General features: G+C 36.3%; 1 protein-coding gene across 1 annotated transcript in view; it reads right to left on the minus strand.

The window, feature by feature from the left end:
* HCRTR2 (hypocretin receptor 2) overlaps positions 1–23909 on the minus strand; it is a 99137-nt gene that overhangs the window by 13170 nt on the left and 62058 nt on the right. Inside the window, exons 2-4 of the mRNA XM_059699646.1 lie at positions 18388–18566; positions 11420–11663; positions 3917–4032 (exon numbers count right to left, since the gene is read on the minus strand). Of these exons, the coding sequence (XP_059555629.1) occupies positions 3917–4032; positions 11420–11663; positions 18388–18566 (539 nt within the window). The remainder of the gene's footprint in view (positions 1–3916; positions 4033–11419; positions 11664–18387; positions 18567–23909) is intronic.

Genomic DNA, 23909 nt, shown 5'->3' on the forward strand with positions numbered 1-23909 from the left:
GATTCTTAAAGGTCTTGAAAAAGTCAGACAAGGACACACACTTTGGGCGCTAATAGACTTACACTCATTAATTCCAAAGTATGTAACAGATTCCATGCATCTTTGTCATATGAGTAAATAGGACAGGCATTCATTAATGGCCCACTTGTTTAGCCTATGGCACTCCATGCCTTGCCACTCTGTTTATAGACATTAACAGTTGGACATTGAGAGCTGCTCAAGCAGAATTCCATATAGTCACTCACTTGGGGTTAATTTACTTCATTTTAGCTGCTAAAGTGAACTCAGCTGGACTTGCCATATTGTATTCCGATATATTTTGTAAATGTCTTTAGTTTCACAGCCCAGGAGTTTTACTGTGAATCTTCTGAATCATGTGGCTTGTACTAACCAGGACAATCCATCAAAAGAATGTAGATTATTTCTAAACTTGTAATCCAATTTTGAACTTATTTTAGAGCTTGAGAAATGGAGCACTATAAATTTAAACAACCAAGAAGTAAATTGGCTGGGTTTGGTAGTTATCTAATTATTCAACAGACATTTTTTGAATACGTTCTTTAGGCAAGGTACCATGTTAATTGTTGGTGTTGCAACTATGAACAAGATAGATTCAGGTATCCCCAAGTAGTTTTAAAGTTAGGTCAATCTGTAAATAAATGAATAAACCATAAGCACTTATTATGTGTAATGCACATTAACCAGTAAAAAGATAGAACTAGAAAATGCTCTTCACACTGAATATCTAAATCTCAGTCTAAATCTAAAATATTTTTATTCTTACATGCTCAATAAAATTTTTTCTTCTTCAAGAATATTTTCAAATTCTAATTTTCCTCTGAACCTTTTCTTTTAATGAATAACTAGGCAATGGATTCCCCTTGTTTTCCTGTATCTAACCATTTTCTTTTAGCATATATTCTTTTACTCACTTTTTTTCTCATAAACTATTTACTGAGCAACTGATATGGGCTAAGCATGTACTAATGGAAGGATATAAGATGAGGGTGAAAGTGTACTGTCTTCAACTTAGTAGAGTAAGGAAGATAGACAAATAAAAAAGTCATTATAATGTTAGTGAAAAGTGCTATAAAAAGAAATCTAGTGAAGAAAGTAGTCATATAGTACATTAATTCAACCTATGCTTGTTATTCTAGAAATACACACAAAATTAGTTAAAAGTCTGCACAATAGCATATACTATTTAGGTATTTTATTTATTGAACACTTTCCATATAGTAGGCACTTGAATTAATTAATCTATTAAATATAACAACACTGTGATGTAGATGCTATATAACTGCACTTTAAAGATGATTAAAGAGAGGCACAGAAGTGGAAGTGTGTAGTTAACAACAATCATCTATCGATTAAGTTGTAGAGTCAGGATTGAAACTCATATAGTCTGGGCCTTGAGTCTATGTTTATGACTTGTTGATCATTTCCAGTTATTCACTCCCCAGCTTCTAAGAAGATCCCCATTGCCCTTTGTGAGTAAAGGGCACTTCCCTTCTTCATGGTCAAGCTTAACCACATGACTTGTTTTGACTACTGAAAACTGGGGAGACATAACATATGCCAGTTCAAAGCAGAATTTTAAGAGACATTACATATTTCTTCCAGCTTTCTAGCCCTTTCCCTCAGTCCCAGAATGGCATGTTCCAGGAAGTGATGGTCCTTCAGATTGTGTGGACAAGTGGAGCATAGTTTCTGCCCATCCTCACCACTGGCATGGAACATGGGTGAGACAAACTACTATTACAAGCCACATACTTGGAGTTGTTTTTCTATAGCTGAATAACCTAGCAAAAACTGACTAATATGCCCCGGCTGGGCTGCTCACTTGGTTAGAGCATCATCTCATACGCCAAAAAGGTTTCGGGTTTGATTCCTGGTCAGGGCACATAGCTAGGTTGTAGGTCCCATCCTGGTTGGGGTGCCTATGGGAGGCAATCAACTTATGTTTCTCTCTCATGTTGATGCTTCTTTCTCTCTCCCTCCTCCCACCCCTTCCTTTATCTCTAAAATCAATGAAAAAATATCCTTGGATGAGGATTAAAAAAAAAAAAAAAAGAATCCTTATGCTTTGTGGTGATGGGTCTCTTAAAAAACAAATAAAAACTGACTAGTATAATAGCTACCAAGAAGTGGGGTATGCCCTAACCAGGGGTCCTCAAACTTTTTAAACAGGGGGCCAGTTCACTGTCCCTCAGACCGTTGGAGGGCCGGACTATAGTTTAAAAAAAAACAACTATGAACAAATTCCTATGCACACTGCACATATCTTATTTTGAAGTAAAAAACCAAAATGGGAACAAATACAATATTTATATTTTCATGTGGCCCGTGGGCCATAGTTTGAGGACCCCTGCAACTGGTTTGGCTCAGTGGATAGAGCGTCGGCCTGCAGACTGAAGGGTCCCAGGTTCGATTCTGGTCAAGGGCATGTACCTTGGTTGCGGGCACATCCCCCGTGGGGGGCGTGCAGGAGGCAGCTGATTGATGTTTCTCTCTCATCGATGTTTCTAACTCTCTATCCCTCTCCCTTCCTCTCTGTAAAAAATCAATAAAATATATATATTTTTTTTTAAAAAAAGAAGTGGGGTATAACAGTAACAAATAGCCTAAAACATGTGGCACTGGCTTTGTGGTCAGTGGAGAGTGTTGGGGAAGCCATCATTAGGATCTGGAAAATCGCCGCCTATGTTTTGCAGTGGCATGCATTCGTTACTTCAGTTAAAAAGATCGGTGAACAGAATGCTAATAAGTGTTGATACTGGTTGCATTTATGAGATCATAAAAGAAAGGACTTCTTTGCAAACATAGAGAAACAGAACATTTGGAATTATGAGACATACAGGGCTGACAAATGCAGCTGTTGCTCATATCCAACCACTAAAAGATGAACTTGAAAATTGCTTTGAGTAACAGGGGATGCAGAAGATTCAAATTAAGACTCATCCTCAGACAAACACCAAATAAAAGGTTTGTGAAATTATTTTAATGAATTAAAGTGGCCCAACAAATTCTTTCAGTTGGGTAAAATGTGTCAGAGGAAACAGACTGAAGGAATGGCTTTTCACAAGCCAGGTAAGCTCAAAGTACTGGCAATTAATTTAGAGGCAGAGATATTGTAAGTAAAGTCACTTAAATATACAATTTACAAATAGAAGAGGCTGAGCTTTACCCGTTGTCTGTGCCTTTATAAACCACTACATGTGTTGTTTGGTGATATCCTACAAATCAAGGTTTAGCCTAAATGCTACCTGCTTTGACTTAGAGTCCCCTCCACTAAGTCTTCCTCTGTTTCCCTGTGCTTACATTTATTAAGGTAATTTTCATTCTGTATCTGACTGTCTCCCTTCTGTAGGCTAGGAATTCATCAATGACATAGACATTTAGCTTTTAATCAGATATGCATACAAAAAATACAATAAATGTTTGATGAATGATGATTTACTACATAAACTGGAAAAAGCAATATTACCTGACAAATTTTAGTATTCCCAAATCAGCACTATCAACAGTTTCTAAAACACTGAATTCTTCTTGAATCTTCTATTGTTCTAAAAAAAAAATCTTTGAAGTTGGATATTTAACCCATATAATAAAAAATGCATCAGGAAAGTTTAATGGAATTTTAATTTGTTATTTCTCATCAGAAGTAAAATTTATAATATCAGTCCTAGACTAAAATCAAATCAATTAATCACAGAGGTTTAAATTTAAAGTCATTAAGCAGTTCATAAAATACATTCCATAACTATCACTCTAAAAAATGCCTGGACACATTGCCAGGGTGAGCGAGCCTCAGTGTTTTAGGAAAATGCACAATCCTTTGCTAAGCATCCTCTCTTAAATTTTGTTTTTAAGCACATCCTGAAGAAAACACAAGGACATTGTTTGAAATACATACCTGTCGGCACCAGAGTTTACGAAATATCTGCAGATAGGCCAACACCATGAGGCACAGAGGTGCCATGTATGTCACCAGAAAGAAACAGATGTGATACATCTTGGGGTAAATTTCACCTGGAATGAAAGTCAAAATAATAAAATCTTACAATTCATAGATATTTTTAAAGGTAACTTTGTTATTGTTGAGATTTACCTTCTATATAGTTTCACTGGCACATCTATACACAAAGGGGAACAATAATTTACATTAACTACTCACATTTATTCAGTCTATGTATGTACAAAATGTGAAGTCTTAATTTCATTTAATGACCCAGAGAGGAATAACAATTAGCTATTTCTTAATTTGTGCTGTCAGAGTCTATCCAGTCAAGTGTTCATTTATTGAAAGGCCTTATTTTTTTGATTACATGGGGTTAATTAATAAAAATTAAATTGGATTGTCCTACACTCACATTAATAAGAAGGGACATGACTCAATCAAAACCTAATTACCAATTCTTTTGTTAAAATAGCAAGAGAATATAAACTCAGTTGATTCCTCCTTATTAAAATATAAACTGTACCTTCAAATGTGGAAAAAAATGGAAAAATAAATACAGCAAACATTTGATAATTCTTTTTGTTAATTTACTAGAACATATACAAAATTAATTAAGTATGCTGTGTATATATGTATGCATGTATGCATGTACTTTTAATAAAAATGAGATTTTTAAGGGATTTTTAAAGTTAGTATTTTTTATAAGTTTTTAAAAAATATATTTTATTGATTTCAGACAGGAAGGGAGAGGGAGAGAGAAATAGAAACATCAATGATCAGAGAGAATCATCCATAGGCTGCCTCCTGCATGACCCCCCCCCCCCCCCCAGGTACCTTAGCCTTAAATTGAACTGTGACCTCCTGGTTCATAGGTCAACACTCCACCCCTGAGCCATGCTGGCCAGGCAAAGTTAGTTTTTAAAACGACGTGAGTATTGTCTTTTTTACATCCATCTCACTTATTAGTCATAAGCATCTGTAGAAGTATAACTATTTCTTACTTATCATTAATTCTATGAACACAAGTAAATCTTATCACAAATTAGGCATTTATTAAACAAACAGTTAATAAATTAATGACTGTCATTATGGCTTAACATCATCATCATCAGTATTATTATTATTATTATTATCGTTATTACTAGAGGCCCAGTGCACGAAATTCATGCATGGGTAGGGTCCCTAGTGGCTGCCGGCTGGGGCCTTCCTTTGTTTAATGCCGCCCCCTGGTGGCCCGTACACATCATAGTGAGTGATCGAACTCCTGTTTGGTCGAACTCCTGAGGGGACACTTTGCATATTAGGCTTTTATAGAGAGAGATTATTTTGCTTTCCTAAAATAAATATATTACTGATTTTTTAAATGCTTTAAAGGATATTTTTCCTTACAGTAGTATTTGAATATATTATAGTGATCCAGTCACTTTTACTTAAATATAAAACAAAAACCAGAAAAATATCCTGCATAGATTCCATAGATATTAAATGCAAAAACTAGAAATAATTCTAACTAAAAGCTAACAAAACAAAGGTCTTTTTCTTTTTAATTCATTTCTAAAAATTACACAAGTCATTTTGTCTTTGATATTGACAATGGGGTTGGTTCCATACTATCATTGAGGGATAATTCTCTATCACCTCCGTGGATTTTTTTTAAGTTTTCATTACTTCAAAATGGGCATATTGTATAGAAGCATGAAGACTCAGGTATGCCATCAAATGTGGTAAGGGCAATTTATAATCAGGATCAACAAATAATAATTGTGATGATCACCATCCTAATGATAACATTTACTGAACAATCATTCAATTCTTACTGAATATATTTTAGACATATCTTTGAGTTGAATATCCTCCACTTGATTTCATAGTCTTATCTTCTAGAGTTGGTTGAGTTTAATATTCTCCTTATTCTTCCTTCTAAATCTCGGTCTTTTTTCTCTGATAGAACTATTTCCCTACCACAATCTTCAGAGGAGACAGCAGGGTGTGTGTGCGGTTAAGGAGTCTAAGAGTGCAATGAGTCATTTTTAGCTTCTCTGTGGACCAAGAGGCTGACACCTAGCTCATCAGTTTCTAACTCCCTTTCAAGCTTATCCTGTAAAACAGGCCAGTTCCATCAAAAGTGATAGAACCCAAGCAGCCCGACTGGAGGAATAACAAACAGCCATTCCCTTTGAAGCGCCACAGCCCCAGCAGCATTTGGTGAGCCAGTTTCAAAGAACAGCGACCTCAGCACTTTCTAGGCACCTAAGTGGCTTTGAACTTTTGTTTGTTTTAAAGAAGGTGTCCCATGAGCTCCCCACATAAAGATATAGCTTTGAAGCTTGCATACCTGGGAGGCCTTGATGTCTGCATCAGACTAAATGAATTGAGTAAGTGGAGGAAGATAGATTTTAATAGGCTTTTTTAAATTTTTTATTTATTTATTTTTTTACTATAGCTATGGTTCCCGTCACTGTGATAACAGTCTGAAGTTTTAAACAGATGGGAGAGAAAGCTCATTCAGAGGTCGGTATATTTATATAAATACTTGGGAAAAGATGTAATTGGCTGGTAAATGCATATTATGCTAATGAACACCCACATAGAAAAGTTGATCAAGCAAAATTATACTTTCAGGCTGGGATAGTTTGTTTTAATAAAGATATTATTATACATAATTGGGGTAACATGATAATCTTAAATTCCTCATTTCATGCTTAGAGTCTAAGCTGATCGGAAACCCAGAAATACCATGGAAATGTTAAGTTGTCTGTGTTGAAATTGTCTTTGTAGTCTCTCTGCACTTGACGAGCCATGTCTTAAATATATTTTAAAACATTTATATATAACCTAGAATGTAGCTACATGGAACTTGTCCCACTAAAGAATAATCTAAGTTAGAAAACAGCATTTTGAAGATTGACAACCATTAAAAATTGGTGTTTCTACTCAACTGATGAATAGGCATATCTGAATAAATTCTTGCATACATATTAAACCAATAAATAAGGAACAAATGTGGATATTTATTTCAGCTTTAAAATCAGAGATTAAAGAATAATATCATATATTAGACAAAACTTAATTTTTTTTAGAGAGAGTGGAAGGGAGGGGGAGAGACAGAAATATTGATTGGTTGCAATCAAGAATTGAACCTGGGACCCGGTAGTCTGGGGGTGGACACTCTAACCACTGAGCAAGACTGGCTAAGAAGAACTTAATTTCTTTCAGATGAGTTAAGGTCTATTTGTGAGCCAACATGTTAATCTAATTATCTAAAAACTAAAAACGTTTTCTACTTCATAGTACTCCTATCAGGGATTTAATGGCAAGTAAATTAAAAATAATTTCCCAAATATTTAATTTGAACCACCTTATCAAAGTTTATGGATCCATTAAAGTTTACCTGAATCTTTAATATATTTTAGTATCTTCTCCCTAATAAATATTTTAATAAATGTTCCTATTAATACATATACACACATATTTATAGATTTTCAAAATCTCATAAAAACCAGATGCCATCATGGATTTGGCTGTAAAGAAAAGATCCACTATTATGTTTTTTCAGACCATTAAAGAGCAATTTGGCAATAAAATCCAAAAGGAGAGAATTATATATTCCTAGTGTCCAGAACAATGTTTGACAAATAGTGCCTGCTCATTAAACACTGGATGATTGAATAATGAGACAATTATATCACTGAGTACAAAAAGAAAGTTGCTGTCCTCCCAATAGATTCATCCTGTGAAACGATGCATTTATAAACCAATCAATCAAAAACATATGGGTATAATTCTGGAAGAATTTTTAAGTTTTAGAAATGTGAATTGATGTTACTGAAGCAAACAATGAACATATACAAATACATATTTTAAGATCATTAAAATAAATATTAATACATTTTGTTTGTTTTTGAGTGTCAAATGTGCCTACCAAAAGTTCCAGCTTGTGGTTGTTTTTTCTTCTTCTCATCAAGCCACAGGAAATGATGACTATAATGACTTCCATAAAATATCACATCTTTCTGGTAATATTTTCAGTATGACAGAGTTCTCAGTTATTTTGCACAATGAATGAGACAGCATTTTCCAGACTTTTCCAAAGGTTATTTGATAGATATGAATCAAGAGACCACATTGTTTATTGTCTCGTTTCACACTGCAATATTGGTTGTAAAACAATTATGATATCACTGTCTGCTTTTATAACTACATTACTGATATAACTTAGGATAAAGAGAAAAAACACAGTTCACAACACATTTTTTAAAATTGTGCAAAATGGCCTTCAGATTTTTAAAATGTTTAAACTTTAGAGAGCTGACAATGTAAAATATAACTCCTATGATGTTTTTAAGGTTGTAAGTATCATACATATATCTGAGTTATAACATTTTAAGTTGAATATGGACTTATAAATAGCCTAAATTAGCAAAGCTCATGATATGTAAAAATTATCATAAACTAAATGTCTAATGAGCAAAATAAAAACCTACTTTGGATTCTTTCAGATTCTTCTTGAAAAATTGTGATTAATAATTTCATTTAATACTGTCTGTCTCATTCATTGTGCAAAATAACTGAGAACTCTGTCATACTGAAAATATTACCAAATTCGTGGACCAGTCCCTGGGCCTGGCCTGCGGGATTGGGCCGAAACCATCTTTCCGACATCACCTGAGGGGTCCTGGATTGTGTGAGGGCGCAGGCCAGGCTGAGGGACCCCATTGGTGCACGATCAGGGCTGGGGAGGGACACGGGAGGTTGGCCAGCTGGGGAGGGACTATGGGAGGGCTCCAGGGTGTGTCTGCTCCATCTTGCTCAGTTCCAATCAGCTGGACCCCAGCAGCTAGCTAACCTACCACTTGGAGCATGTGCCCCCTGGTGGTCAGTGAATGTCATACCAAGCATTTGAGCAGCCTTAGCATATCATTAGCATATTATGCTTTGATTGGTTGAATGGCTAACCGGACGATCAGACACTTAGCACATTAGGCTTTTATTATATAGGATTTGAAATAGCTAATTTTTTAGATTTTATTATTTGCTTTTAAAGATGATCAAATTCAATTTGGAGCCACTTAATTTTAGCCTTTATAATAATTTTAAGTAATTATGGGCTTATATAAAATCACTTTTTAAAAAAATATATTTTATTGATTTTTACAGAGAGGAAGGGAGAGGGATAGAGAATCAGAAACACCGATGAGAGAGAAACATCGATCAGCTGCCTCCTACACACCCTGCACTGGGGATGTGCCCACAACCAAGGCACATGCCCTTGACTGGAATCGAACCCGGGACCCTTCAGTCTGCAGGCTAACACTCTATCCACTGAGCCAAACCGGTTAGGGCTATAAAATCACTTTTAAGTAATTTTCCTAAATGACTTCTGAAGGCTGAGTTTAGATTTTTAGGAACTCAACAATAATTGCTTTTTAAAAAAATATTTTTGAAAATGTCCTTGCTAGAGCTAGATAATAAAAATACTCAAGGTTGAAATGAGTTATATATATGTAGTGCTCAAACATAGTTAGAAGATGATGTGGCTATTTACTTAATTGTAACAACTGTCAAAATTCACTGCCTTGGCATACTGTTTGTTAATGGGAATTAACATTACCTGATTATTCAGGGCAATATACATAAGGAAAAGTTTATAAAAACTGCCTATTAACTTATAAATGAAACTCCTAAAACACTTTAGTAAAAATACTATTAAATATTTGAATAGTAAGTGGGTGTTTTATCTAATTGACACATAATGAATAGTAAGTGGGTGTTTTATCTAATTACCATTTCCATAAAATTAAAAAAAAGCAACTTTGAACTGAAAGCTTAGATTTACATTTATTTGTTTGCTTCATAATACTGACCAAAGAATTTATGGTTCAGTTTCATCATGAATTAATTAAAGAATTCTGACCAAGAGATTTTTAGGATGTTTGCAAATGTAACTCATTATAAAGCAATTGCATAAGAGACACATAACAATGGGCCCCAACCCACTTTCTATCCAAATACAATTCATTCATAAATCTACATAGCCCTACATTCCTTAAACTGTCAGTTGGGACCCTCTTCCTTTCTTCTGCCCATTGTGTAGGTTTTCTTGCTTCCTGGGACATCCTTTTACCTCTTCCCTGTCTGAAGAAATCCTGCTCAACTTTAACGCATTGCTGAAATATTAGCCCCTCGGTAAGCTTTTGTCCAAATGTTAGAAGAGTAAATCTCAGCAACAGAAATGATATGTAATAATTGGGGTAATAGAAAGAGCAAATTGTGAAATATAGCTATCATAGGACTTTAGAAAATGTACAACATAATCGTAGCGACTTTTAAACTTTATCTTGCAATAGGGGAAGCATATGCCTAATTTCTCAGTTGTTGACTTTTTCTCTTTTCAGTGTTCCAATAAAGTACCCAGGTAGGAATTAACATAAATTAATTCAAATACTTGAAAATATCATATTCATAAGCTATCCCATGGGTGCACTGCTTGTTTTGGGGTACATCTTTCTAATAGGCATACATGTATAGCTTTCTAATAAACAGTGTTTTCCTAATGTTTAAATTCCATAATTACAAGCCATTGTTATACACTTATGCAGAAGAGGCCAGATTTTTTCCCCTCAAATTCCATGCAATAATTTTGGAACTAGTGCATGCTATGCTAAAATGCAGGATTTTTAAAATTCCCAGTCATTCTTTGCTGGTTTCAGATTTGTGTCACCACCCGGCACTGATTAAAGTGTTTCCACTGTTACAGGAAAGCCTTAGACTGTCGCTGAGAGTTTGGACCAAGGAGCATAAACCTCTAAGCTTCTGCTTATTTAAAATGAACTACCTTAAATATCACATAGGAGGGGAAAGGATTCATATTTCATATAATTCCTAAATTATGTCATAATTGTGCCAGAGATAAATTATATTGGTTTAATATGTTATGAACAGAGAAAGCAAACTTAGATATTTTGACACAGAGAACAGCATTGGTCCACGTACTCAACTCCAGTCGGGTGTCCAGTTAGCACATGGTTTTCAAGTGAAAAATCCAGTCGTATTTGAAGCCCATTGGGGAACTTGACACTTGAGGCCAGAAAATCCTGTGCCATCTTATGAAATATGAATCATTCCAGAATGCATATTTCACTTCATGTAAATGAGTCCTTTTAATTTTAGAGAATTTAAGAAAAGATAACATAACCATATCTGAATTGCAGAATAAACTCCTCCTTCCATGTCCTGTCTGAAAACTAGATAACCATACAGAGCATTTCTAAAGGACCAGGACAGGTACAGTTATTCTGTGAAACTACTTTAGGATTCCACTTGGTTTTTATGCTTTTACAAAACTATGAACAAATGGCCATAAAATACACAAGGCCAGCTTTCCAGTGGCTCTGCAACTGACATTACCAGTGTGCAGCTGTAACAGACATGTCAGCTTGTGGGCCATGGTGCACTTACCTGCCCACCGCTCTTCACACACTGTGAAGAGCGTGGTTTTATTGGCCAATCCGGGGAGCACGGCCCTGCACTCCATGACGATGGCCTGAGGGATCATTATGATGCAGGAGACAATCCAGATGATGATGATGCTGTTCCGGGCCCGCTTGGCTGTGCTCTTAAACATCAAAGGATGACAGATCGCATACCATCGATCCAGGGCAATGCAGCTCAGTGTGAGGACAGACACAGACACGGACACGGTCTAGAGAAAGGACAGAGTAAAAGAGAGAGAGGCACCGGTATTACATGGATCGCTCTTAATATTTTTACCTTATTAGAAAGGCAGTCACAACAAATAACCATATCTAAAATTGTCCAAAAAAACATTCCATGCAGTGCTTTCTAATTAAAAAAACTAAATAATATTAAACATGTTTTAGGAAAAAAATCATATTTCTTATTAAGCATAAAAAAGGTACAATGAAAACATTGCAAACTTTTTTTCAGGCAAAATGTTTTAATTTATAATCTGGCAGTCTTTGAGTGATTATTATCCTTATATTGTCTTGAAACTTTCCACTGACAGAGAAAATCATATCCTCAACTGGAAAAAATAACACATATGTTTAATTTGAACTGGAAAACTCTCTATTTTCACTTTATAACCATAATCTTAAAGGGCTAAACTCTATCAGAGTAGGCTTAGATTAGTTGATAACTCCTGGGAATTTTCTTGGTGTTACTTAGAGTGTATACAAACCTGTTTCCCAAACCAATCCCTTTCTTTTACCAGCCGCCATTACTTCCCTGCCAATATGCCAAGCACCCAAGGCCCCTCAATACTATTGCTAAATTGGGGGTAGAATTGTTATGGTCTTGATCTGCACAGTTGACCTTTCACAGCTGCTGTGCCAGGGCTATATTTAGCCAATCAAGAAATTAGAAGTGTAAAATGTTCAACAAGGTTTAGTGATTTATTATTCATGAATTCTAATCAATGTGGGTGAAAGAGCTAGACATAATATGGTTCAAATTACAGAGTCATTGCTAGTGTTTCTCTATGCTTTTAGATAGTAATAATCTATTCAAAACAGTCACTGAAAGACTGCCACCCGGTGCCTACAGGTAGTCAAAGGGCAGTCATTGCCTTCTCTGTTACGGGCACTGTGTGAGAGGCTATGCTGCTGCTAGTAGTATGTCTGATCCAGCAGCAGAATCCCCTGGATGGACCCTTGACAATCAGTGATTTAACATGTACGGTTTGATGACTATATTTATTGGTGTATTATACACACTAGCATTCAATTTACTTGATTTTCATGGAGGGATATAAAATTTCTTCATATCATAAGAGATTATAAATGAAGAGTTTTGTTGCAGCTTTTCACTTCCAGAAGTGCTCTTCTGGGTGCCTTTTCAAGTTAGATTTTGATATCAGTTCAAATTAACCAGATTGTTAATCATTTGAAAAATGAACCTAGGGTGGCTATGAATGTTGAGAGTGAAGTAAAGTGAGATGATGTGAATTTCTTCTGTTGTCAGGTGCTTGTCATTCACTCTTCCTGTGGGCATCCTGTGGTCAGGGTGATGCTGGAAGCTTTCTTTGGTAGAGAATGAGTCTGTTTTATATTTGCACATAGAAATGACAAAAGGACCTCAGAGATCCATGACAGGTAGAAGTGGAAATTTTGCCACATCACAGATTTGGATGACAGGCGCTAATAGAGTGGAAGGTGGGAATGTGTGACTGTGAGTGAAGGAGCCTGTCTGACCATCAAGCACCCACAACCCATATCTCTATTGGCTTCTGTTTTTTTCCTGGCATTTCCTGTGCAGAACGTTTTCTGTGCTCATAAAAAATAATCACTCGGACTTGGGGGGATGGGAGGGACTTGGAAGAGGGTGGAAAAAAGGGGGAATTGGAGATATCTGTAATACTATCAACAATAAAAAATATATTAAAAATAATCACTCAGAAAAAGAAACTGTAAGTGCAAGAAAAAAATAAATTATATATGTAATTTTTAAAAAATCATGATAATTATTCATCAACTAGCCTAATAAATGTTAATGGTCTTATATTTGTATAATTATTAAAGATATAAAAATGTCATTTTAATTATTCATCTAAGACTCATTATATTTGTGAGATTTTAAAGATTTTTGAGCATTTGCCAAAGTGTTATAGTACATCATTCATAAATCTAAAGGTTGCATTGTATTATATTTAGAAGAAAAGGAACCTATATATTATAGAGAATTAGCAAATGTCTAAAGAATCTTAAACGTAACAAAATAACCTTAAAAACTGGCTTGGCCATTTTGTAATATGTTTTAAAATATTCAGTAGGACAAAAGTATCCTCTTAGGTGCAAAAGCCATCAGTTTCAGAATATTATAATTAAAGAAAAAAACTACTTAAATTTAAGTTATTGGCTTATTGACCATTGACACTGTTTATTCCATTTGGGAAAATGCTACAGAAAGTGAGTAATAAATAATGTGAGAATTTGGAGATACTAGTTTTACCAGTGTGTCAATATTTTTTTTGGATTTGCAACTTTCCATAAACAAGTAATATTGAGCCCTAGCTGGTTTGGCTCAGCGGATAGAGCATTGGCCTGCAGACTGAAAGGTCCCAGGTTTAATTCTGGTCAAGAGCACATGCCTGGGTTGCGGGCTCGATCCCCAGTAGGAGGCGTGCAGGAGGCAGCTGATCAATGATTCTCTCTCATCATTGATGTTTCTGTCTCTCTTGCCCTCTCCTTTCTTCTCTGAAGTCAATAAAAATATATTAAAAAAGCAAACAAACAGGTAATATTGAATGAGGTAATGAATAGATCTGGTCTTTTCCATCTGACTCAGATCTTGTGGTTACTCTGTAGTTGTCTCCTCAGCCTATGGAGAAGAGGATCAACTGAGGAGTTGATTAGATTGGACACTGTTTATAGAGAAGCAGAATCTATTAGGAGGTGACTATTCCTTCAACTGTAGGATTTCGTAAGTTATGCTGTGTAGAAGATTATTGTCCATGGCTTTCAGAGAGACGGATACCTGGCATCACTCACTGTTTCCCACTGCTTCCAGTCAGTCCTCGAGTGTTAGCAGTAGAATCTGGAATACCTAGTCTACAACAAGGGGCCATTGTGTATTAGAGCAGGACTGCACCTATTACCGCATGATACACACCTCACGCATCACCGCACTCTTAACAAGCGACTGTTCTGTTTCATAAAGAGAGCTTGGAATCATCTCTCCCAGCAAAGAGAAGATTCTGGGCAACTAAAGCCATCTTAAAACTTAATAGGATCCCCCAAATTTCCCCCCGGATAGTTACTGGAATCAAGAGAAATACAAAGCTTGCTGGAAGTACCACAGCAATGGTGAAATATTAGAATTCTCTGCTAGTATGATTTCCCCTGTGTTTCCAAGAAAACACCAAAAGACCCCTTTCTTACTGATTTTTTCTTATGTTGCTCAATGTAGTATTTCTCTGAAATAATTTTGCTGCAGTGTATTTTTGTAACCCTTTCATGGTTTTCAGCCAACTGACACAAACTAATCCTATCAAACTTAATGCCTGCCATGAAGCTTATAATTTCCACTTACTATTTCCCACTTACTATTCTATCGAGAATCTGACCTAAAAAATGATCACTTCTCTGTATAAGAGGTCATTGAAAAACTACTGGGCTGCAAATATTTTTGTAGCATTTCAGATCCAAATTAGTATAATTTCTACTAATGAGCTATTTGTAGTCTCCCCCAACTTTTGTTTTTATCAAGACTTTAATTTTTTTGGAATACTTTTAAGATCACATCAAAATTTTGGAGAAGGTACAGAGATTTCCAATATACCTTGCCCCCACATATCCATAGCCTGTCTGTTATTAACACCCCACCAGTGTGATACATCTGTCATAACTGATGAAACAACATTGGACATCCTAATCATCCAAAGTTCATAGTTTACATTGTGGTTCACTCTTGATGTTGTACATTCCATGGTTTTAAATAAATGTATAAGAACATGTATCCACCATCATATATTATCACGAATTCGTGCACGGTGGGGTCCAGCTGGCCTGGCTCCAATTGGTGGATTGGGGCCAGGCCTGTCAGGAGGAGGAAATAGCGGGAGGTTTCCGGTGAGCTCACCCCAATCAGGGCCCAATCAGGGCCGGGCTGGCTGGGGGGAGGGGCCACGGGCGATTGGCCAGTGGGTCTCGCCCCCAATTGAGATGGGGGGCTTATTGGGAGTGAGGCTGGATGTGGGGAGGGGCTGGGGGCAGGCTGGCCCCACCCCATTCTTGGGTGGGGGAGCCAATTGGGGGTCAGCCGCTGGGGAAGGGGCTTTGGGAGGTTGGCTGGCTGCCCTGCCCTCAATGGGGTGGGAGAGGCCAATTAGGGGTGGGGCTGGCTGGGGGGAGGGGCTGTGGACCGATTGGGGTGGTGGGAGCCCATTGGGGGCAGGACCGGCTGGGGGAGGGGCCGCAGGAGGTTGGCCAGCCGGCCCCACCCTCAGATCAGGCCAGTTCGCTGGCCATAGTGGTCATCATAGCGACTGGTCGTTCCAGTCGTTCTGGCGTTACGGTTGCTGGCTTTTTATTTTTTATTTTTTTAAAAATATATTTTATTGATTTTTTACAGAGAGGAAGGGAGAGAGATTGAGAGTTAGAAACATCGATGAGAGAGAAACATCGATCAGCTGCCTCCTGCACATCTCCTACTGGGGATGTGCCTGCAACCCAGGTACATGCCTTTGACGGAAATCGAACCTAGGACCTTTCAGTCCGCAGGCCAACGCTCTATCCACTGAGCCAAACCAGTTTCGGCTGGCTTTTTATATATATAAATTGCACTGCCTTAAAAATCCTGTGTTCTGCCTATTCCACCTTTCCCATTCTTGACAACTTCAGATCTTTTTACTTTCTCCATAATGGCCTTTTTCAGAATGCCATAGTATTGGAATTATACAGAATATAGTTAGTCTCCTTAGACTGTCTTCTTTCATTTAGTAATAAGGATTATCTTTATATTTTTATGGCTTGGTAGTTCATTTCTTTTTAGTGCTGAATGACATTCTATTGTCTGTATGTACCACAGTTTATTTATTCATTCATCTACTGAAGGACAGACACCTTGGTGGCTTCCAAGTTTTGATAATTATAAATAAAGCTGCTATACAAGTTTGTGTGCAAGTTTTTGCGTGGGCACACATTTTCAATTCCTTTGGGAAATACCAAGGAGTTCAATTGCTGGATAATATGGTGAGACTGTGTTTAATTGTGCAACAAACCACAAACCATCTTCCAAAGTGGTTGTACCATTTTTCATTCCCAGCAATGGATAAGAGTTAGTATTACTCCACACTGTCACCAGCATTTGGTGTTGCTAGTGTTCCGGAATCTGTCCATTATAACAGTTGTGTAGTGATATTTTGTTGTTGTTTTAATTTGCATTTCACTGATGACGTATGAAGATGAGCATCTGTATAACTGCCATCTATATAACTTCTTTGGTGTGGTGTTCGTTAACGTCTTTGGCCTCTTTTTCATTGGAGTGTTTATTTCCTTATTAATTAGTTTTAAGAGTTCCCTTAATTTTACATAGCAGTACTTTTATGTTTATCTTTTTACAAAAATTTTCTCTATCTGTAGCTTGTCTTTTCATTGTCTTTTATAAAGCAGAAGTTTTAAATTTTGAAAAAGTCAGCTTATCAGTTGTTTCTTTTAAATATAATGCTTTTGGTGTTGTATCTAAAAAATCATCAACATACTGAAGGTCATGTAAGTTTTCTTTTATATTATCTTCTAGGAGTTTTATGGTTTTGTATTTTACATTCAGATCTATGATACATCTTGAACTACTTTTTCTGACGGGTGTAAGGTCTGTGTCTACATTAATATTTTTGCTTGTTCTGCTTATGAGAATTTTTTTTTATAATTAGGAGCACATTTTTGTTTTCTCCAAATACTATGATCACCCTCTGGGAGACTGGATGGAGTACAAACTGAGAAGGTGGAGGATGGATATGGGTATGGGGTTTGGGAACACAAAGAGAATGGCCCGCATTTTACTCACAGCCCAATTGCTAAAGGGCATCCATGTCTTTGAGTATTATGGCTGTGGCCCCTAGCTTAGGAATTTTTTTTGTTAAAGATTTAGAGCTATCAGAATATCATTTAAAATGTACTCTCTGAAAGTATTTGTTCTTATCTTCTTGTAGGGCAATTAATCGTGGGAAAGCTGCTTTTACTACTGAACAATAAAGCATCTAATGATGATGATGATGATGATGATGATGATGATGATGATGATGACTGGTAGTTACTGAGAACATACTAAGTCTTTATAATATCCTCCAGAAGGTAATCACTATGCCAAGTGATTTATATAAATTTATGTAAGTAGACTAACAACAACCATAGACTATAGTTATAATTAAAATTATTATCCTTTTTAAATCAGTGAATCACAAAGAGCTTATGTATTTGGCTTGATAGCATACAGTTGGTGAATGGCAGAACAGATATTCCAAACCCAGTGGTTTTATTCAGAACCTACACTAAAACCTGTTTACTGTACTGCTTTGATCACATGGTTCCTAATTTCTCAGCATGAAATGCAACCACTTACGGAAACAAATATCTGTCTATTATTTGGACTGGGAGAATTTCAATCATTACTTTGCTCATATTCCTTATTTTATCATCAGAAAATTAGAGGTGAAAGAAGTAAAAGTTTACGCAGCATCTACTCATTCTGTTGCTTTATTTTAACTCAGAGCTTAACTTGTTTACATAGAAAGTCTCAAGTATTTCTTTCCTTAAGTTTGCTGATTCCTTTGTTTTCCTTATTTGTCAATTCCTTGGGCAAGTATATTACTTTCTTAGCTAACTAGTCAATAGAGCTCTATGACTATAATTGAAAGTAATTTTTCCGTAGCTCTGTGTTTGAACCAAAAATGTATCAAAAACAATTACCTGTAAGTAAGGAATCACTTTACAGAGGGAATTTCCAAAGAACCAGGTCTCAGTGATGTCCACAACCAGTGTGGCTGGAAGGCAGGTGATGGTCACGAGCACGTCAGCCAGAGAAAGGTTGACTATGAAGTAGTTGGTCACCGTCCTCATGTGGTGGTTCTTCCACACAGCCACACACACTAATTTGGAAAGAAAAAGGAATAGTAACTATTACGGACTGAATGCTTGTGTCCTCCCAGAATTCATATGTTTACGTCCTAACCCTCAACATCATGGTATTAGGAGGTGGGCCTTTGGGTGGTGATTATGTCATAAACATGGAGCCCTCGTGAATGGCATTAGTGCCCTTATCTCTGACTACTTGTAAGGACTCAGCAAAAAGTCTATTGTCTATAGATTAGGAAGTGGTCATTCACCAGGCCCAAATGTGCCAACACTTTGATCTTGGACTTTCCAGCCTCTGGAACTGTGAGAAATAAATTTCTATCATTTGTAAACCATCCAGATTATGGTATTCTGTTATAGTAGCCCAGAGAGAATAAGACAGTAAACTAAACAAAGAAACAAAATAGATACTCATGAAGAAACATTGTCAAGCTAATTAATATTCTTATAAAGTCCACAAATAAATATTGCAAAGGAAAGATAATTTAAGGTTGTGCTGAATTTTCATTGAATTCATCAATCTGTGTGAATGCTGAATATATACTTAAAATCAATTCACTTGCCTTGCAAGACAACTCTCAATGGATCAAAGAGCTGTGTTAACTTTTACTTCATGTTGAATTATGATTCCCAGAAGTTATAGAACAACCTTTGACTTTTTTTGACGTTCCCTCAGTGCTCAACATGTAGTAGACATTCAAGGAATATTTACTGAATTGAGTTGAATTAGGAGCTAGCTATTTCCAGTGAACTGCAGCGTTTGCCTCATCCGTGACGTTTACCCTTATCTGATCTCAAACGCTGTGTCTGGAACTTCAATAGATGAAGAGGCTTCAAAGACAAAAGTCAACAAATATTTAGCTCCTGTTATTGCCAAACACTGAGCGAGATGGCTTGTATGCTGAGGTCATTGAATTTGGATAACAATCCCAAAGAGAGGACATCATGACCAACATGAGGTAACTGAGACACAGCGAATTCATGGAACTTGTCTAAGGGCAAATGGCTCATAAAGCAGGAGAACTGGAATTAAACACCAAGCGAAGAGCTGACCTTTCACCACACCGGTCACCTTCTTTGGGGAAAATGAAGGAGTTATAACAAAGCCCATATAAATTCTAGAAATGCAATCCTTCTTTCTATTACTCTTCATGGCCCCTAAACATCACCTTAACTCAAACGTACTTTTCAGGCTTTCACAGCTGAGCCTGCCTCATTGCCTTTCAGTATACACTGATGTATAAGAGCTGCGCTATCTCACCGGCTTGCTCTTTATGGAAGGAACAACCAGTCCTTGATCCTCTGCCCTCCCTCTGTCTGTATATCCAACAGTTACATAATCACCGACTTCAGAATTATATAGTTGCAAGCATTGCTACCACATTTATTGATGGTTTGTTTCACCGCAAGTAACTGTGGATTTGCCTGTGGTATCATTAACCTGCCAGAACTGTCTCTGATGCACCCAAATGATGCAGTGATTAGTAACCTTATACAGTGAAGAAACACAAGCACATTTCGTTAAATTTAAGGCACTGAGTGATGATTTCTTTTTGACAATTATGTATCATTTATTTAGAGTGTCATATACTGAAAAATGCTTTCGCTAGCTCCTGAAGCTGAAATTACCCTTCAGTCACCAACAGATGCTAATTTAAAAGGGTTACTTTTCCCAGGGTTTAATTTTGCAAAAAAACTTCACATCTTTATCTAACTCCATCACCCTAGGACCCACAAACTCAAGTGAACTTCATTAGGGTGAACTGTAGTTTTTTATTATCTGAAAATGGTGCTGCAGAATTATTTGTTTCTCAGAAACACTTGAATCTCTCTCTCTCTCTCTCTCTCTCTCTCTCTCTCTCTCTCTCTCTCTCTCTCTCTCTCTCTCTCCCCCACCCCCCGCTCTCTCTTGCACAAACCCATCCTAGCATGGACTAACACATTATCAAGCCTTGTTATAAGGAAATTGTCAAAAGCATCATGCCACTGATACTTGGTTAATAAATGGTCCAAGTGGTATAATTTTAAATAGACCAAAAACCCCCCAAAAAAACCCCCCAAAACAAAAAACCCCAAACCCCACAATATTTTAAAAGAAAGCAGTTCTAGTTCTTTCTTTTTTATTCTTTTATTGTTTAAAGTATTAAATATGTCTCCTTTTCCCCGATTGACCCCCCCCCCCCCAGTTCTCTTAATTCTCCATATTTTGGAGGTGAGAAATAGCAGTGATGGAAAGAAAGTGTTAATGCATTCTGTTTAACCAATATGAAAGCAAGTGTGTGTTTTTTTCCCAACCAACACTTTTATATTACTTTCTATTGCCATGTACTCTTCTAAGCAGTTTAAGTTACTAACTAGTTTAAACCTCATAATAACACTATGAAGTGATGACTATTAATATTCATATTTAACTGAGGCTAGAGAAGTTCTGAAACCTACCTAAGGACATATAGCTATAAGTGCTAGAGATTAGGTTTAACTCGTATCTGCCATGCTATGCCATTATATGATGCCCTCTATTGAAGCAGAAGATGAAAAGGAAGTGGCCAACATCTATTTGACAATACTTCAACAGAGACCATTCAATATAACTTGCCATTTGATGCATAAGTCACCTCAGTTATCTGCCTGATCTATCTGGCTTGAACATTTTTAATAGTGGGAAACTGGTTTTTTTGCTATGTCATAACTCTACTAGTTTCCTAGGGCTGCCATAACAGAGTACAATATATGGGGTCTCTTAAAACAACAGAAGTGTATTATCTCACAGCTCTGGAGGCTAGAAGCCCAAAATCAAGGCGTCAACGGAGCATGCTCCCTCTGAAACCTGTAGAGAAATGCTTGGACTGTCTCCTAGCCTCTGGTTGTTTGCTGGCAAGCTTTGGCATTGCTCGGCATGCAGCTGCATAACCCCGATCTCTACCTTCACCATCACATGGCATTCTTCTGTGTCTTCTTATCAGGACACCAGTCCTATTGGATTAGGAACCCACTCCACTCCAGTAGGATTTCATCTGAACTAATTTCATCTGCAGTGACTCTATTTCCAAATAAGGGGCCACTGCTCTAGAGTAAGTTTGCAACTCATCAGGTCAGGGCCACTGCCATGCTAGGCTAGGAGAACAGGGCACCAAGCCTCAGAGAATTATTCCTAAACCTTAAAACTAATGAGTACATTTACCCATTTCTCTACTTTAAAGGGAGAGAAAAGCTCATTAGCTTAAGAAAGCATTTATATTCTTCATTCCTCTTTGAGTAAACTCTGACAACTGACATAATGTAGTTGAATGGCAATTATTCTCTTGGCTCACAACTCTCCATACACTACATTCTGATGAGCTTTGGTAGGTCCCAAGACATGAACTTGGCATTACTTTTAAAACCAGTTTTCTGAATGATCATGATCCATCAATATTCCAGTCCATTTGTAGTGAGTTTGAACTGAAAAGGCTGCCCTCATTAACCATGACCAAAAGAGGAATAGTTGAGAACACAGGGATGAAAGGCCATTGTTGAAGGCAAGAATGCAATCAATGACACTCCAGCTCTAGCACAGACTTTATTACAGTAGAGATTTTTTGAGATGCAGAGGTGCCAAGAAGATAAAAATCTGTTCATTCCCCCCTCTCTTGCCCTTCTGTAAGGTTACCGTCTCTCCTTCTGTAAGAATCTGATTGTATATATATCGCCCATCTTTTCTCCACAGACTAACAGAGGGAAAGGTGGCTCAAGATGTATGGGAGCATCTGCAGCTTGTGATGCAAAGAGGGATCTTAAAAATTATATATATGTGTGTATATATGTGTATATATATATATATATATATATATATATATATATATATGTATATATATATATATATATATATATGATATAACCTTAATCATTGTGTGGGTCAAAGGTTTAATTGACTTGCAAATAGTAAAAGAAAATATTAGTTTAAAAACACCATTGCCATTTTATTCTGCATTTATAATAAACTGTTTACTTGTAGTTTAATATCTATCAGACCCAGATATGGAAAATGTTTCTCTCTCAAATTGACATTTGTACTTGGAAAAATTTAAACTCACACTATGTAAGGTGACATACTGTCAATCTGTTGGTGATATGACAATTAAAAACATGTAAACTTCAGAGGTGAGATTGCAACTCTTATTAAACATACACATATGTCTTGAAATGTCAAATAATAATCGATTTTGTGATATCAAGAGGTAATTAAGCATGGTATAGTGTGTGTTACTGAGCATCTTGGAAAGATCTGTATTAAGTATATCAATTTTTTAAGCATTTTCAAATGTATTTAATATTGTAACATTACAACAAGGTTTAGATGTTATACTACGTGAAATAAGCCAGACACAAAAGGGTAATGATTGTTTAGTTCTACTTATGTTATGCACTGAGTCAAATTAATTACTATAGAAAGAAGAATGGTGGTTGCCAGGGGCTGGGAGGAAGAGAGGTTAAGGTATTATTGTTTAAGGTGACCAAAGGTTCAGTTTTACACGATGGAAAAAGTTCTGGAAATGTATAGTGGGGATGGTTGTCCAACAATTTGAATGTACTTAGTATCATGGAACTGTACCATTAGAAATAGTGAAAGTGGCAAATTTTCAGTTATGTATAATTTATCAAAATTTAAAAATCAACTTCAATTAAAAATGATGCTATAAAATTGAAAAGAAAATTTTGAGCTACACTGATGTCTCTCAATAATCTTAAACACAGAATGGAAATGCCAAGGAACAATCTTAATTACTCATTTTATGAATTTTTAAAATTCACAAACAGCTAAAAGAGTTAATGAAAACACAATGTTTCAAAAATACTGTAGTTCCACAATATTAATGGCAGTGTTAAAAAAGTAACTGCAAAAAAAGTAACTGCATGATTTTTATATATAATTTTAATTATTTGTAGGTTATGATATAATTTAGATATGCTAATAAAAGATTGTCCAGTTTCTCGGGTTTTAAAAACTTAGCCTATAAATACTTGCATATAGATATGTAAGATAAATCCTTGATTGTTATTTGTTATATTACATACATATAAAATGATAAATAAACCTGTCAGGAAATATCTTTAGAAAAATACTGTAGTTCCACACTTTGCCACACCGTGTCAGTGAAAGCCTTTGAAACTGCTTACTTTGTCACTTCAGGGATGAGTTCTAAACATCAAGTAAATTGTAATATTCTTTATAACGAGGAAATGAATATATTTTTTTCAAGTGAGATTTTTTAGACCAAAAATAAATTTTTACAAAGGATAAAATGGGCACCATCTTCTCAAGTAAATACAAATGAATGAGGTAAGGTGAAATAAAACAGTTTTCCTTACTGAAAAAT

The sequence above is a fragment of the Myotis daubentonii genome, chromosome 6, assembly GCF_963259705.1.
Source record: "Myotis daubentonii chromosome 6, mMyoDau2.1, whole genome shotgun sequence".
NCBI classification, from domain to species: Eukaryota; Metazoa; Chordata; class Mammalia; order Chiroptera; family Vespertilionidae; genus Myotis; species Myotis daubentonii.